At 41.6% G+C, this 18,219-nt stretch overlaps 1 protein-coding gene across 1 annotated transcript; it reads left to right on the top strand.

Annotated features, from left to right (window-relative positions):
- Positions 1-2,550: 2,550 nt before the first annotated feature.
- CA7 (carbonic anhydrase 7) lies at positions 2,551-13,815 on the top strand. Its single transcript, XM_070952880.1, has 7 exons — positions 2,551-2,590; positions 4,531-4,728; positions 6,271-6,389; positions 7,720-7,815; positions 9,598-9,660; positions 11,756-11,911; positions 13,693-13,815. Exons 1-7 carry the CDS (start codon positions 2,551-2,553, stop codon positions 13,813-13,815), a joined length of 795 nt encoding a protein of 264 aa, XP_070808981.1.
- Positions 13,816-18,219: the final 4,404 nt, after the last annotated feature.

Genomic DNA, 18,219 nt, shown 5'->3' on the forward strand with positions numbered 1-18,219 from the left:
CCTTCCATCCTTTCTAAGGTAGGTAAATTGAGGACCCAGTTTGTGGGGGCAATAAGCTGACTTTGTATAAATATACAAAAGGATGAAGGCTATTGCTGAGCACATTGTAAGCCGCCCTGAGTCTTCGGAGAAGGGCGGCATATAAATCAAATTTAAAAAATAAAGTAAAATAAAAAAACAAAAAACCAGCCTTAAGTGTATGCTGTGAATGCTATTTTGAGATGTTAATTCCAGAATTACTGTGGAATTAAATGAAATTGTTTATAATTATAGTTTATAATTATATTTGTAATTATGATGTAATTGTATCTAATTTTTATAATTATAAATTTTAAAATATTATGCTCTACTTCAAAATATCATTCTTGATAGGGGAAGCAGTATAAACAGCAATTAAACAGAACATTTATTTGGGGGGGGTGACATTTGTCTATAATTTCAGGTATGTAATAAAGAAGCAGCTCATATAACTTTTTTTAGAAAGCAACGTGAATGAATTTTCCTACAGTAGTTCAGACAATATTATGAATTTCAGAGTAACCTAAAGAAAGAGACAGAAAACAATTTCAGAAATGCTCATAGAAAAAATTCTCAAGCGTAGCATATTTATCACACCATGGTCAAATTCTTCCACTGCACTCCTGTTGAAAGCAATGAGCCTGTGTAACTCCTAATCTGCATGTTATACCAAACTATGTTTAACCATGGTTTATTAAATCAACCACAGCAGCAGGAATTGGCCAACTTCATGGGCTGGAGTTCAGATACTATGAGAAACCTATCATCTGCACTTAAAAAATAGGATAGCTGCGTATTAATAATTGCTATTAATATTACAGTTAATAAAATGCTTTTTCATGTATTTTATGTCCCATTAAAAACTGCATTAATAGTTCAATGGCAGTCATGCCAAAACAGGCTCATATTGTACATCTCTGGACTAAAAACACTGTTCCCACACATATATTTCAAAATTATTGAAATGGTGTTTCTCATTAACGAATCCAGTGATAAATTGTTTTATGACTTCTTATTCTTCACCAAGAGATAATAACAGGAGGAACTAAATTCACATTATTGCTCTTGTTCAATGACAGTATTATGTGTGTGCTGTGGAGCAGAGATGGGTTTCAGCAGGTTCTGACTAGTTCTGGAGAACTGGTAGCGGAAATTTTGAATAGTTCGGAGAACCGGAAGTAAAAATTCTGACTGGCCCCGCCCCCGTCTATTCTCTACCTCCTAAGTCCCAATTGATTGGGAGAAAGTGGGGATTTTGCAGTAACCTTTCCCTGGATTGGGGACGGAATGGAGATTTTACAGTATCCTTCCCTGCCACGCCCATCAAGCCACACCCAGAGTAGTAAAAAATTTTGAAACCCACCACTGCTGTGGAGGCTAATTTGTCCTTGAATGGAGTAGTGATGAGACTTCAGTTCATAAAACATGTGTGCATGTGTGTATACACACACTCAGAACACACACAAACATGCGTACACACAAACCTTTGCAGGGTAACCAGCATCTTTGTTTTTAGGATATGCTATAAATCAGAAAAGTTTACAGATGTCCATTCAGAAGGTCCAAAAGACAATATATAATCTACCTTTGCATTTTGGATTTGATCCATACTTTGATTAAGATGCAATTGTCTTGATGTACATGTAATGCTGACCCATCAAGTCTATTTATTGTGCAAGGGAGACTTTAATATTAATGGCTGGCTTACACATTAAAGCAAAACTAAAACCATCCCATTGTAGATTTATACTGGTCTGTTATCCGGCAGTCTTTTGACATTTAAAACAGCTGGTTTTTTTTATTATGCCATCATTCCAGGTGAAATTATAAAATGGACCGTGATTCAGAAAGTTTCAGTCGATAATAAATGTATTTATTTAGTGTATGGCAGTCTGTCCTATAATAATAAAGTCTATAATAAACACGCAAACGGTACAAAACCTTTCAAATGATACAAAATATTGGCTTAGGTTTAGCAAATTCAAAAAATGGTTTTCTCAGGCTAATTCATATCCACCAACCTTTCATTCCATAAGCCCAAAGGAATCAGAAATCCCCATTCTGACTCCAGTGTGTTTTGCACAATTGTGTTTTGAATCCCAACTGTGTTTTGAACAATGGAAAAAAAAAAAAATCCCTTGCTCCTGCTCTCCAACTGGCTTTAAATTCAGCAGAACTATTAATCACCTTAAGGTAATCAGCCCATCCATAAGACATCTTCGGAGCAGAAATATCCCAACCACATACCAAAATCTCCCGTATCCCATGCTGTCCTTGTTGATGGGCCTCTTAACCTGGAGAATGACAATCCGTAATCTGCACATGAAGGAAAAATGCTGTAGTTTATCTCCCCCCTTCCACTCGTACACCTATAAATTCTAAGTTGTGCAAAGTGGATTTAAGAGAAGAATTTGCTGCTGTCTCTTTAAGAGCCGAACACTGTCCTGTTAAGTGAGCTGTTATAAAGGCAGGTAAGCTGATGCGCTTGGATTAAATGATCTGGCAGCCAGGCAGAAGGAAGCAACCCACATAATGACAGGCCATAACTGCTGGGGATACAGCCAGAAAGATGGTAGGTGATTTGCACAACTCTTTCCCTTCTCTCTTTCTCTCTCTCTTTTTTTTTTCTGCATCCCATCTTTTCTTCCACTCAATATAGTTATATTGTACTGCTTGCCTTTATTGCCTACATCCCAATCCCATGACCATCGGGCAATATGCCACAGGGAACAAAAGGGTTAACTTTTAAGCAGCTTTTACATTATCGTTGGGTCAAAATATTATCCGGTTTATAATTTTTTTTCTAATGTCTAGGGGACGTTTGGAGTTTTTGTTCAGGAAAACAAAATTTATTTATTATTACATTTATTATTAAAATTTATTATTAGGAAATCAATGTTCCTAGGCTGTAGTCCCTCTGAGTACTTTTGCTGAACTGGGGTCCTTTTTCTATCGGCTTTTCCAAATACAGAAACCCGTTCAAAAGATGCTTGCAAGCAATGCTGATCAAACATTATTCTGTATGCAAAAGCAAACCGGAGAAAAAAAGCCGATAGAACAACGGGTGCTCCAACGCTGATGAAGGAATAGGTTATATTTTTAAAATAAGGCATCGGAAACAAATCATCCCCAAGCGGTTTGGCCCGGAAGAGGAGTGACTTACCTTAGCATTAGGAGCGACTATGTATACCATTAGTCTTAAGAAGGCAACTACTTCAGGCAGGAGATGGTAGGAGATGGCGAGAGGGTGTTGGAGGAGTAACTATATCTGATGCCTTCAGGGGTAATTGAGGATACTGATCTAGGGTTGAAGACAGGTTTCAGTCAGTACTATTGAGTTCTGCACGTGGACTTGTTCTTTGTGGTTTATCTCAGACCAGTTGAGTGATAAGGGGGAAAGATCTAGCCCTGATGACGTTAACCTAGTTTGGGTAATGAAAGGTCTGCAAGAAAACAACCAAGCTCAGAGACCACCACCAAGGACCCCTCAGACAGTTCATTAACCAACTAGGTAACATCATCAGGGCATAAATCACCATCCGCATTGATGAGTATGACCTAGTTGGTAACAATAGCTATAGCACTTAGACTTATATACTGCTTTACAGTGCTTTACAGTCCTCTTGTAAGATGTTCATAGAGTCAGCACATTGCCCCCAACAATCTGGGTCCTCATTTTACCCACCTCGGAAGGATGGAAGGCTGAGTCAACCTTGAGCCTATTTGAACTGCCAAATTGCAGGCAGCTGGCAGTAGTAGTAACGCGGTTGTTAAGTGAATCTGGCTTCCCCATTGTCAGAAAGTCACAACATGTTATCAGATAGCCCTGGGACACTGCAACCGTCATAAATATGAACCGCTTCTCAAGCATCTGAAAGTAAATCACATGACTTTGGGGATGCTGCAATGGTCGTAAGTGTGAATAATGGTCATAAGTCACTTTTTTCAGTGCCGTTGTAACTTCAAACGGTCCCTAAACGAACTGTTGTAAGTCGAGGGCTATCTGTACTGAAACTCATCCCAAACCAGGCAAAAGGAGATAATGATTCTAGTTAACTTAGTGGTTGTTTTAACAGCGAGCCTATTACCTTGATTAATTGCATGTTAGATTTATGTCTCTGCCAATGATATCACTATCAACTTTGTCTGATGTAATCAGGAATAGCTTTATGGTTTGCATTCTGAACAAGCAGAAGTCCAACTGTGCCCTAAAAGTAGGTGTTTATCATCATCTGACTGCAGCTGATCTCCATAAATCTCTCCTAATATCTCCTGCCCCAATTCCAAATCTTTTCACAGGAAATGCCAGGAGTTGCAGCTGTAACTTTTCTAAGCTAAGAATCCACCTTCTGAACTTGCAGTGTTTTGCTAACGTGATCTCCTCAACCAAAGAGTTCTCTGCTAACGCGTCAACTTTAAATGACTAGGAGGACTCCAACCATGTAGGGGAAGAGGAACAAGTTCCATGATTTTGAAAAGACACTCTTAGCTGTTCTTTCTTTCTCCCCAAAGGACCTTCTCTATGGTATAAGTCTTATCCCATTGCGCAAGGCAGCCGTCAATCTCCAATTGATATCATCTCCACACAAGCTATCTATGACCCCAGTTTGAAGCCTCTCAATATTTCCTACGAATCGGATTCATCTCTTGGTATCTCCAACAATGGACATTCCGTCATGGTGGATTTCAAGGATGTAGATGACAAAACAGGTGAGCCAGAGTTTATTGGTTTTTAAAACCTTCACACACACACACACACACACACACACACACACACACACACACACACACACACACAAGCTTTCTACACAAGATATAATCTATGACCACCATTAAATGAACCTAAGAAACAGTTACGGCTCCAAGATTAATTGGAATCCCAGCCATCATTCAGAAATTTATTCCATCTTTAGGGCCATTCAGATGGAACTGATACGCAGAATTCTCAAGCATCTTGAGAATGAGCTAATACATCAAAAGCCTCTTTTGCAAGGGGAAAAACTGCAGATCTCAGCACAGCATTAAGACCTTAGTGCCCTTGAAGCCACTAAAATGGATGACTTTGCACAGATTTCAGCCGGTGCATTCCAGCCCCAGCAATTAGAATAATTTTGGACTTTGGAATTGGGCATCTGGAAGTCAGGGCTTCTGTGGATGACCCTGGGTGTTATCGCATCTGTTTGTTGCCAAAGAAGGTAAGAAATCATGACAACATTTATGGCTGCGGTGTGAAACTAGACAATTGTTAGATAGTCAATAAACTCTGGTTAAGCAAAGTGGCTTAATTTGACATGCGGGCCAGTCAAGGAGTTTTGGAGCGTAAGACCGAGAGGAATGCACATTACAACATGGAACTCTCTGGGTTTTTTGGAGGCAAACCCTACCGTTTTGAAAAAGGAGCATTTTTGTTTCTGCCTGTACACTGCTGTGTTTTCTAAATAAAACTGTAAATCTAGAAAGTGTCCGCCTGGTCTTCCGTTACAAAAACTCTCTTATTGTAATCCCTTTAGTTTTTCACTTCTGTTTTGTTTTTTTCCAAGTCCATTTTTGACTCCTGGTGACTGCCTGGGCTAGTTCCTGCAATTTTTCCTGGCAAGATCTTGGAAGTAGTTTTATAGTATATTGCCCATTTTGTAGGGCTGAATGAGAAGGACTGGCCTAAGGTCACCTAGCTCATTTTGTGCCTAAGACGGGACTAGAACCAGGGGTGGGCTTCAAAAATTTTAGCAAGGGGTTCTCTGCCCGGTTGCTGGGTGGGCGTGGCCATGGTGGGCGTGGCCTAGTCGGCCTCCTGCATCATGAGCGGGAGCGTTGTTGCCCTCCCCAGGCTCCGGAGGCTTTTCTTGAGCTTCTGGGAGGGCAAAAACTGCCTCCTCAGGCTCCAGAAGACCTCTGGAGGCCAGAAACGGTCGGCCTTCTCAAACTTCCAGTAGGCCTGCACTTACCTGCATCCAAAACGGGCCACGTGGGGACTCCTGGGAAGGGCAGGTGGTCGGGGCTAGCCAGGAGTGGGATTTGGGAGTTCTCCGAACTGCACAGAATCTTAGCTAGAGGTTCTCCCAAACCCCTGCGAACCCCCAGCAGCCCACCCCTGACTAGAACTCAGGGTCTCCCAGTTTCTAACCTTAATCACTACAGCACCTGCCCTTTTGTCGTCTGCCTTTGGCCAATGAAGACGGGAAGAAAGGAATACATGATAGTTATTACTCTAACGGAACAGCTATCAATCCCTGCTTCCTTTTTGGGTTCCAGCTATCAGTGGAGGCCCCTTGGAAAATCCTTATAGGCTGAAACAATTCCATTTTCACTGGGGGACAAGCCAGAAGTGTGGATCCGAACATACCATTAATGGGAAATCTTTCCCTTGCGAGGTGAGTTGTTATCAACGTTGACAGAGCAAAGCTGTGCACAAAACAAAGCATAAAGGAGATGGAGCATCTGTAGTCCGTTCAGATGAGCCAAAAATTGCTGAATGGTCTCCAGATTTTTAAAAGCAAAGCTTTGTGCCTGGTATAGATGCACAATCACCTAAAAATAAAGTTATTTTAATAGTTCTATATAAAAATGGACCTATAGGCTTGTTCTTTATCATACATTGTTTAGCAAGAATGTGAAAAACAGCAAATAGCCAATTTAACAAAGTTAATTTCACACAAGTAAAATTTCACATGACACATTATTGCTTTGTTTAACCATGGTTTATTGACCATTGGCTGGGTTCACACATGCATATTCATCAACTATGGTTTGGAAATTATAGTAGTTAAGATTCACTTAATATATTAAGCCAAATGTAAGCAAACTGCATTTATGTTGTCATATGACCTCTCCCTCCTGAATCCTTTTTGGATCTTGTTTTTTTAGGACTTCCTTTTCCATTAAATGTTAATATTCTGCAAATTTTCTTGTTCCTTTATTTTTCCTCTATGTGAATCCAGTGGCTACAAAAAGATTTAGTGGCAGTCACTGATCTAAGCTCATATATTTAATTCACATATATGCAGGGGTGAAATCCAGCAGGTCCTGACAGGTTCTGGAGAACAGGTAGCAGAAATTTTGAGTAGTTCGGAGAACTGGCAAATGCCACCTCTGGCTGGCCCCAGAGTGGGGTGAGAATGGAGATTTTGCAATATCTTTCCCCCAGGAGAGGGGAGGGAATGGGGATTTTGCAGTATCCTTCCCCTGGAGTGGGGTGGGAATGGAAATTTCATAGTATCCTTCCCCTGGAGTGGAGAGGGAATGGAGATTTTGCAGTATCCTTCCTCTGCCACGCCCACCAAGCCACACCACGCCCACCAAGCCATGCCCACAGAACCGGTAGTAAAAAAAATTGGATTTCACCACTGCATATATGGCTATCTAGAGCAGTGTTTCTCAGCCCTGGCTGGTGACTTTAAGACATGTGGACGACTCCCAAGATTCCCCAACCGCCATGGTTAAAGGATTGTCTGGCTGGGGAATTGCGAGTTGGGTGCTCTAAAAACTTTTCTAAAGCTGGAGTTTCCTTAGCATTTTTCCCATGACTTACCTGGTAAAAATACAACTATCTGCCAATGTTATTGGACCCTCCAAAAATTCAACTTTCTTTTTGGGACAAAGCAATACGTTCAGCTCACCTGCTTGATGTGGTCAGAGATAGGAAGAATAAAACCTTGTCTGTTTATGTTTCGGATAACAACATTGTCTGATTCTCCTCCCAAGCTTCATTTAGTTCACTGGAATGCCAAGAAATACACAACGTTTGGAGAAGCTGTAGCTGCCCCAGATGGCCTTGCCGTGATGGGGGTTTTCTTAGAGGTGAGAGCCTCAGCATCCTGTACGTGTCATATGCTTATTACCCATCAACACAGGCTGTACAGCAAGGGTGTCCAACCTTGGCAACTTTAAGACTTGTGGACTTCAACTCCTAGAATTCTGGAATTGAAGTCCATAGAACTTAAAGTTGTCACAATTGGACACCTCAGATATACAGCATTTGAGGTCACACCTTTCCTTTGCCATCATGTGATTGGTTCCCCCCCCAATATGTTAAGTAAAGTCAGTCCTTCTGGTTTGAAAATCCTGGCTTATGTCTTGCATTAAGTAAAAAAAAAAAAATAGTGCACTCTCTTCAGCAAACCATCATGAAGCATATAATAATAATAATAATAATAATAATAATAATAATAATAATAATAATAATAATAATAATAATAATAATTTTATTTCTATACCGCCCTTCTCCCGAAGGACTCAGGGCGGTGTACAGCCTATTTAAAAACAGAATAAACATCAATTTAAAATAATTTAAAAGTATTAAATAAATTTGGCTGATTTAAAAACCCCAAAAATTTAAAACATCCAATTAAAAATTATGTTGCTAACCCAGCCTGGCGGAACAATAGGGTCTTGAGTGCGCAGCGAAATACCCGGAGGTCAGAAATCTTACGAATTTCCGGGGGCAGTTCATTCCACAGGGCTGGGGCTCCCACAGAGAAGGCCCTCCCCCTGGGTGTCGCTGTGTTATAGCTTAACACAAAAGGGGAACGGGGTCAGTGTAAAAGGATAGACGACCGCAAGGCTAGAAATCCAGAAGAACCCAGATAATAACACATTTCCAACCAACAAATTTGTATTAAAAGGTGTAGAGCAGCTCACAACTGTTCATAAAATCTGTTAGTTGGAAAAGGGGGCTGCCAGGATCCTGCTGAAATTTTTAGTCCAATCAGTTAACATGAGTCTTCTACAGGGTCTGCAATGCTATGAGCTTCTCCCTGGGAAGACATAAACAGGCTGTCCATCTTGAAAATGTACACCAGGAGGCAATCAAGTCTGAAAGGATATTTTATTTACTTATTTTATCGAAATAATTGATGCGTTTTGATTGATATTCCATCATTTCGGTAGGGTACAACCGGTGGTGGGATTCAAATAATTTAACAACCGGTTCTCTGCCCTAATGACTGGCTGGGTGGGCGTGGCCATGGTGGGTGTGGCCAAGGGGCGTGACAGGCAGCACTCGGCCTCATGCACCCCCCCTGGGAGCAAAAACGGGCCGCGGGGAGGTCACACACCCCCTCCGCATCCTGTTTTGAGCCTAGTAGGCTTCCCTGCAGCCTCCTGAGAGCCAAAACAGGGCACGTGGGGAGTCCTGGAAGGAGCAGGTGGGGGGGCATCCAGCAATTTAACAACTGGTTCGCCCAAACTGGCCTGAACCAGCTGAATCCCACCACTGGGTACAACTCAAAGCAGGGTACCTAATGCTCTCTCCTCCTATTTTTCCCAGGTGAACAAAACCGGGACATGAACTGGGTTAAGAGAGAGTCATGCCAAAAGCATGAGTTTGCCCAAATGGAATATGAATGAATGAGTTAGTGTCGTTTTAGGCACACCACCCTCAGAAAGTCATTCCAGGCGCAGGGAAAAGAAAAAGGAAGGTGTGATTGTGACTCCCCTGCCCCTTTTTTAGTGTTTCTAAAAAACTGAATGCTTTCAAGAATAGTGGGTAGAGCAGAAGTCTACAAGCCACCGACTGAAGAAATTATAAACTTACTCTGTATTGTAATTGCCTCTACTTTCTCTGATCTTTTCAACATTTAGGTTGGAGAAGAACATGCTACTATGAACCGATTGACTGATGCCTTCTATATGGTCAAATTTAAAGTAAGTTTGTAAAGTAGATTGCTCTTGAATTATATGGACATGAATGTTGACATTATTTCTTATTGGGTTTCTTTGTCTGTTATGTTCACCCTTCTTTTATGGACATTTTGAGTCAGTGATAAGATATGCCTTGGCCTGCAATATTACCGGAAGAGATCCAGATAATGTTTCTTCCAAGGCTCCCTGTGGACAAACTCCACCCACAGTTGGAATCAAATCAGAACTCCTCTAGAACTTCTAGTCTTCAGAAGGAAGAAGACATCTTCAGAAGGATGTCTACTGTCTCCTACAAAACAATCAAGGTTTCGTGTAATGATTCAAACAGCATGCAGAGTTGAATGGATGGGTTTCCATTATATTTTGAACTACAAACTATCAACCCTATTTTGACCTAGTTCAAACTCTACTGAAGCTTAATATCTAACTTTACAACAGAACCTGATATGCGATAGGGAAGAAAGGGAGAGACAAATCACACAAACATATAATAAAATTCTAAAGTAGATATTGGAGTTTTCCTTCTACTGTCTTTCCTCAGTACTACTTCTAAGGAGGAATTAGACTTGAATAGGTGCTTTAGAGTTCATGAAGGTTGAGACATGGCAACCAACTGGAACTCTTCAAAGCAGCAGCATCTTTTCCTGGGATTGTACACAATCCTAGAAAAGGATACAGTTATTCCATGGAGCTCATACAGATGCTACATTTGTGGCCCTGCCTTCTCCAAGCAAGTTTACGGAATCAAATCCAATACGCTGCACATCTCTTGCATAGACCAGAAAGATTAAGTTTTGTGATAACAAGAGGAAGGGATATTATACTTGGGTTCTGCTGGGCACTTTAATTGAATCCAGAATTAATGCCCTTGGAAGTAACCTATGAAAATAATTGTGCTTAAGTGAATTATGGAAGTTAAATCCAGTTAAACTGTGCAAGGCGTAATATTTATAGAAGTGTGCATGTCTATATATTTATCTTGATGCTCAAGATTGTATGCACCTGCTTCAAGTATTCTTTTAGCTGTATCATCATAATGCAAAACTGACACCTATGGCATTGGGTTTTTTTATTTATTTTGAAGCCTGGATGTGAATTATATTACATTATTCATGCAAAAAAACCCCAAGTTTTCTAACTTTTATAAAATTCTTTTAAGCTTTCAGAGCAAAAAAAAAAAAAAATTTACAGTGGGCTTCTGGTAAGGAATCTGGTTTTGTGTTTTTTTCTTAGATCATTTCATATCTCAGATCCATTTAGTGTCTCTTTCTTTTATTCATCAGTTCAGCATGAAAGCAACTTTTTAGTTCTGTTAGTGCTCTGGGGGTTTTGCTTGTCTCGTTTTTGTTTTTCGTAGTTTCCAAGAGTTTTTTTTTTAAAAAAAATCATTTTCGTTTGCATCTTTAGTCGTCTCTTGATGATGATGATGATGTTATCCATTCAGTCATGTCTGACTCTTGGCATTTCTGTGAACCAGGTCTCTCCACGTCTTCTGATCTTGTACTACTTCTTTGAATTTTTCTATGATCTGGCTCAGGGGTCAGCAACCCGCAGCTGTGGAGCCGTATGTGGCTCTTTCATCCCTCTGCTGCAGCTCCCTGTTGCTGGTCAGCTCCACAATTGATAGGGCTTTCGGTTAGGACAGATAGAGGAAAAAGGATGCTGGGCTAGGAGGAGACTCTATGGTGGGGGAAAATGACCTCCAGTTGGCAGAGGAAAAAGGATGCCATGCTAGGAGGAGATTCTATGGTGGGGGAATTGGACTTTTGGTCGGTAGAGGAAAAAGGACGCCACGCTAGGAGGAGACTCTATGGTGGGGGAACCAGACTTCCAATCACCTCCAGAATTGAATGGGGGCTTCCGGTTAGGACCTTTGAGGCTCTTTGAGTGTTTAAGGTTGCCGACCCCTGATCTGACTGGTGTCAGCTTTGAGGGTGTTCAGCCACAGTGTCTTTCCTTTGGCGTCCTAGTTTCCTTTTACCGCTAACTCTTCCAAACATACAGTAATTGCTTTTTCTGGTGAAGCTGTTTCTTAATTTTATTTTATTTTTAAATCCCAAATGTCAAATGTTCTCCTTCCTGTTGAAACTTCTCCTAGGGAACAAAAGCTGAATTCAGATCTTTCAACCCAAGCACTCTGCTTCCTGCTGGCAAAAAGTACTGGACTTATGCCGGATCTTTGACAACACCACCACTTCATGAGAGTGTAACCTGGATAGTACTGAAGGAAGCGATCCAAATATCAGAGAAACAGGTAAATCTTGCGGGTGAGTGATGAGAATGTAGTTGTCCGATGTTTACGGAAAATATTCTTCCCGATAGTTATCAGGAGAAAATGCTGTATTTAAAAAAAACACACACACATTTATTCTCCTGGAAAAGCACTTTCAGCAACCAAGCTGCAAAAGATTTAGGTATCCTATCCAGATAAATGGATTTTTTTTCCTCCACGATTTTAAAAATTATCATCATTTTGGAGAGGGATTTTTAGGTACCGTATTTTTTGGAGTATAAGATGCTCCAGAGTATTAGTTGCCCCTTAGAATAGAATAGAATTCTTTATTGGCCAAGTGTGATTGGACACATAAGGAATTTGTCTTGGCGCATACGCTCTCGGTGTACATAAAAAGAAAAGATACATTCATCAAGAATCATAAGGTACAACACTTAATGATAGTCATAGTGTACAAATGAGCAATCAAATCATATTAGGAAACAGTCAATATAAATCTTAAGAATACCAGCAACAAGGTTACAGTCATAAAGTGGGAGGAAATGGGTGATAGGAACAATGAGTAGATTAATAGTAATGCAGACTTAGTAACTAGTTTGACAGTGTTGAGGGAATTATTTGTTTAGCAGAGTGATGGCGGGGTTTTGAGGGAGGAAAATAAGAAAAAAAACATTCTGTCTCTGCCTACCAGCATCGATCGGTATTCATCTGGCTAGCATCCTTGGCAAACAGCCTGGTCAGCTTCAGCATGTTATTGTAGCCTGATTCAGCACAAGCAGCTGATTGGCGGGTGGATGTGGCCTCCCAGAATACCCCCAATCAGCTGTCCCCAGAGGTGAACTTTAGCAACAGGTTCGCTGGTTGTGAGCGCACAAGCGCCTTGTTGGGGCAGAAACGCAGCTTCAAAAATGCAGCTGATCGTCGCAGGGTGCTCCAGTGAGTACAACGGGAAGCACAGAACCAGTCCGGCAACTGTGAACCAGTCCGGCAACCAGCAGCTGTGTCTGGGTTGCCATTTTGGCCTCTGTGCTTTGCTTTTTTCACCCTCCGAAAGCTCCGGTAGTGAAAATGGATTGTATACCTGTTAAATTATTCTCATTATTTCAAAATGTAATCTTTAAGAGAAAAATAAAGTCTTTTAAGCATTAGGTAAGGACTTACGTTTTGATTGTCGTTAAGCTGGGTTACGTTGTGTTTCCAGTGAAATTGTTTTCCTCTTTAACTACAGTACTTAGGCCTTATATACATTTCGATTTTTGTAGGTTGCTGTATCTCAGATTTAAAAGCATTGTGTGTACATTGTACTAACATGTAGATTTTTGTATTTCTTTGGCTGCTAGGATGCTTTAATTGTTTAAGATCAAATTTTGCACACCTGTTGCAAACCCCACCCCACCAGTGGTGAATCCATTTTTTTTACTACCGGTTCTGTGGGCATGGCAGGGGAAGGATACTGCAAAATCTCCATTCCCATCCCACTCCTGGGGGAAGGATATTGCAAAATCTTCATTCCCACCCTACTCTGGGGCCAGCCAGAGGTGGTATTTGCCACTTCTCTGAACTACTCAAAATTTCCGCTACCAGTTCTTCAGAACCTGTCAGAACCTGATGGATTACACCCTTGCCACCCCCCCCCCCCCCAAATAACACTGGATGGAATAGTCTAGTTATGAGTATGACTGGATGAACAGAACAAAATAAAAAATGATGAAAGTGCTCCGTTTTCTTTAGTATTATTTGCTTGTTAGCGTTGTTAACCGATTGTGTTTCTAGCGGTAACACCGTCTCATATGCGTTTACAGATGGAGAAATTCAGAAGTCTTCTTTTTACGACAGAGGAAGATGAAAAAATCCCAATGGTGAATAATTTTCGGCCCCCTCAGCCTCTTAAGGGAAGGGTCGTTCGCGCGTCCTTCAGGGTATAAAAAGAATGAATAAAAAGGAGAAGCAAGAATATAAAGAGCGTTTCTAAAATCAGCGGACTTAAGACTGATTTTCATCCAAGGCTGTAAAATGCAAGATGGCTACAGGACATCTATTGACTTTGACATGATTCTATTTCAAGAGATCTTGAAAAGCATCCATACCACTCCAGACCTCCACAGAAGAGGCTTTTAAGAACCTGAGCCTGCCTGCCTGCCTGCCTGCCTGCCTGCCTGCCTGCTTGCCTTCCTTCCTTCCTTCCTTCCTTCCTTCCTTCCTTCCTTCCTTCCTTCCTTCCTTCCTTCTTTCCAATTCTTTTTTTCCCCCCTGAACTATTGAAAAGTGCAAGTGGTCACCAAGCCTCCCAGCTTGTCTGTGATGTTCCTTGGATTATGGAAGGACCAGCATTTTGGAGAACTGAAATCATTTTATGTTCACATAACCTGTCACCCACTATAAAAAAAAAAAATAGTTGGATAATTTAGGAAACCAGGATGAAAAGTCCTTCAATGTTTCTACCTGAAAATTAATGGGTGTTAAAGGACAATATATATTTTCACCGCCATCAGTATTAGCTGCCCTCTGATATGCTTTTATAGCCGCAAAGCCTAAAATAAGCTATAGAAAATTTGTGCTTGACTAAAGCCGTCAATACTTCAATGCTTTGCTCGAACTTCATTGCCCTTCATGCTATATTTTTCTGCTTCAGACAATCCTTTTTGAAGATGTTTGCCAAGGATAGAGAACCATAGTCCTTCAAAAACGCTGCTTATCTAAAACTCCCAACTTGGTCCTAACCAGCAAGGATAATAGAGAGGGATGCTGTCAGTTTGAAAACCACCCATTCATTCATTCATTCATTCATTCATTCATCCCATTCCATTCATTCCTAGATAGCAACAGCTAACAAAATTGGAAGGGACCTTGGAGATCTTCTAGTCCAACGCCCTGCTCTCGCAGGAGACCTATACTATTTCTGATAGATACTATTTAAATCTTTTCTTAAAAACCTCCAATATTGGGGCATCCACAATTTCCGAAGATAATTTGTTCCACTGGTTAATTGTTCTGTTAGAAATGTTCTCTTTAGTTCTAGGTCGCTTCTCTCCTTGGCTAGTTTCCATCCATTGTTTCTTGTCCTGCCTAGAGTGCTTGGGTGAGTAAGTTGGCTCTCTCTTCCTTGTGGCAGCCATGTTTTCTTAAATAAGTTTCAGAATGCCGCGTTTACACATTTCACTGAACCTTAACCCAACAAATCAAATCACTAATGATGGTTCTTCAAAACTTACACAGGAACCTGTTTTCCTTCTTTAACGTAATGCTCGTGATTTAGTCTAAAGCTAACATGTACTTTAGTCTAAAGTACATGTTATCTATCATTAACTCCAGCAACAGCTCCCCATCGCCCCGTGTGCTCACATAAAGAGGGCCTACTTGGGGTCCCGTCAGCCAAACAATGTCGGCTGATGGCCCCTAAGGAGCAAGCCTTCTCTGTGGGCGCACCTACCCTCTGGAACCAGCTCCCCTTGGACCTCCGGGTAGCCCCCGACCTTCGCTCCTTTCGCCGTGACCTTAAAACATGCCTGTTTCGCCAAGCTGGCCTGGGCTGAATGGGGTTTTAATAGGAATTTTAGTTTTTATTGTTGAATTTTAATTGGACTTCTTGTTGTTTATTGCTGTGAGCCGCCCTGAGTCCTAGTGGAGAAAGGGCGGCATATAAGTCCAATAATAAAATAAATAAATAAATAAATAAACTATGAGTTCAGCCTCATACAGGACCCTGAATTCCCCATTTGCTCAGGTATTGGGGTATTCTCTGTTCTTTTTTTTTTTTTTTACAAGAATAGAGAATATCCCAAATTTTCACAACTTTATTGTAAAGTCACCCTCCCCCAAATCATTTGACAATGCAAAATTTAAATTATTATGCTCCTCACACAGTCGGGGAGAGGTTTAGACTGGATTTGGCACATATGTCCACCTACCAAGTGCTTCTCAAGAACCTGCGATGAAGGTCCTTGTTTAATAATACTAAAGGTATCAAGCTGTAAGCTGTTCCAAATAAAGCTGCCTTTTGCAGTTGACTGATGGTGATTGTGTCAATGCTGACAGCATTCAAGTGCAGCTCCAGATTGTTTTGGTTACAAAGTTGGTTTGGTTACCTATTGGTACTATTTTTGCTTTTTTTTTGCCATAGTCATTCTATTTCTATTGACAGTTTCCTGGTAAAATACATAGGAAAATCCCATGGGGGGGGGGAGCAATCCACTTGGGGTTAAGGTAAGGTCTCCATGAATTTGGACAGCAAAATGGACATTGCCAATGGATTCCTAGCACATCAGTAGGTTTAGGAGGGTACAGACTTTTTAATGCCACCCTATTTATGTTCCGAGGTGAAATACATGGGAAAATCCCATTGGATAACTAAATCCATTTAGGGTTAGGGTTATGTCTCCATGAATTTGGACAGCAAAATGGACATGGATTCCTAGCATATGAGTAGGTTTAGGAGGGTGCAGACTTTTTGACCTCGCCCTATTTATGTTTCCAGGTGGAAACATGGGAAAATCCCATTGGGGGAAAATCCACTTAGGGCAGGGGTGAAATCCAGCAGGTTCTGACAGGTTCTGGAGTACTGATAGCAGAAAATTTGAGTAGCTCAGAGAACTGGCAAATACCACCTCTGGCTGGTCCCAGAGTGGGGTGGGAATGGAGATTTTGCAGTCTCCTTCCCCTGCCACACCCAACAAGCCATGCGCACAGAACCGGTAGTAAAAAAAAATTGAATTTCACCACTGACTTAGGGTTAGGCTTAGGTCTCCATGAATTCGGAGAGCAAAATGGACATTGCCAATGGTTTCTTAGCAAATCAATATGCTTAGGAGGAGTTTTGTATATTGTGATGATTATTATTCACAGGACTCTTGTAATGACTGAGATTAAATCAGAAGCGTCTTGACCTCTTGGAGATCCTTTTCCAAGTGCGGTCAAAAATCCACACTGTAGACCTACTCATTCTTTACTACAGATGTTACAACAGCAAGTAGGGCTTTTTTAAACCAAATGGCTTTCCAGAAGTTTGTAGTCCATCAGTTTTTTAACAGATTATAACTGAAAGTATTCACAGGGTGTCATTCAACATCTTTTTAAAAAAGAATTTTGGTGCTCAAGTTTTGTTTTGTTTTTAAAGATGCATTTTGTCATTTGGCATTTCCCCTAAATATAAATAGGGAACTACACCTATTAGTTCCAAAAATGACCAACTCACTGACATTTATAACAGTCCAGAGGAGTAAATCAAGTAAACCTTGATTTAGGATGGAAAAAACCCAGCCTCTAATTTGTAAAGGCTTGCAACAGAAAAGGTGACAAACGTCAACCTGGGTTTTTTTCCATGCACTATCAACATTCTCGTTCCTTCTTGCCTAAAAAAAATGGATTTTCTGGATTTAGTTCCTCCGTGAATTCCTACCCAAATGACCTTTAAAACCGAGAGAGTTTATTCATGGATTAGTTTTACGACCATATCTAAAATCTCTTTAAAGTCGTAGCCTTGCCTAGGTCATTCGCAAGGAGCAGGGCCGGAGAAGTTGGCTTTTGCAAGGCGCTGAAAACATCTCTGGTCACCCACCGGGAAACAAACTTGCGTGTTCTTCTTTTCTCTGTCTCGTGCAACGTCGGAATCCGCCAGAAAGCCGGCGGCCACCACCAAGCCTTGCCTTTCCACCCCGCCTTCGCCGAGGACAACCCGGCTTATGATCGCAGAGGCGGCAGCTCGGTGAGGCCATCCGAGGACAAGCGAGGCCGGGCAGAGGGCGGGTCGTATGTATCCAAACGGGGCTGCTTCTTGCCGGCTTCTCCAACCCCCACCAAAAACAAAAAAACAAAAAAAAAACCCAGCCGCAAGAGCCAAACGGGTCGACACGCGGCTTTGGAGAACGTGGGTACTTGCGCGCACGTGGAGCTTTCCGTGTTTGCAGGCGCTGCGGTCTTGGGGTTGTTGGGTTTTTGACTTTGGGAAAACGGGGCTGTGATGGCTGGGCGTGGGGTTACGGGTTGACCCGGTGTGCAAATCGACTTCATCTAGGCTTGTTAAGGAAACGCGGGCTAAACCGGCGTGGGGGGAATCTCCCAGTCTGGGAGGCTCCCGGGTCAAGCACCTCCCCACGACGCGGGGAGGGTTGATGATTCTATCTCTTCTAGAGGAAGCGAGTTTGGGGTTGGGCTCGCTGTCATTTCCCGTAGAGGAGAGGAGGAGCGCTTTGCCTCGCCTCCAGAGTAACTCACACGGCTCCCGGTTGCTTAGCAGGCAGGCTCACCCGACACGAGGTACGTCTTTTTTTTTTTTTAAGTCTTCCTAAGATGATACAAGCGTGGATGCTTCGCCCTGAGAACATACGGGTTCG

This window comes from Pituophis catenifer, unplaced genomic scaffold (genome assembly GCF_029215685.1).
Source record: "Pituophis catenifer annectens isolate HBS135680 unplaced genomic scaffold, rPitCat1.0.hap2 SCAF_13, whole genome shotgun sequence".
NCBI classification, from domain to species: Eukaryota; Metazoa; Chordata; class Lepidosauria; order Squamata; family Colubridae; genus Pituophis; species Pituophis catenifer.

What these genes read in the sequence shown, in the direction of transcription:
- CA7 (XM_070952880.1), top strand. Translation starts at nt 2,551, where the DNA reads ATGACAGGCCATAACTGCTGGGGATACAGCCAGAAAGATG. An exon ending in GGAAATCTTTCCCTTGCGAG is followed by an intron (nt 6,390 to 7,719) that starts GTGAGTTGTTAT and finishes TCTCCTCCCAAG; the next exon opens with CTTCATTTAGTTCACTGGAA. An exon ending in TGATGGGGGTTTTCTTAGAG is followed by an intron (nt 7,816 to 9,597) that starts GTGAGAGCCTCA and finishes TTCAACATTTAG; the next exon opens with GTTGGAGAAGAACATGCTAC.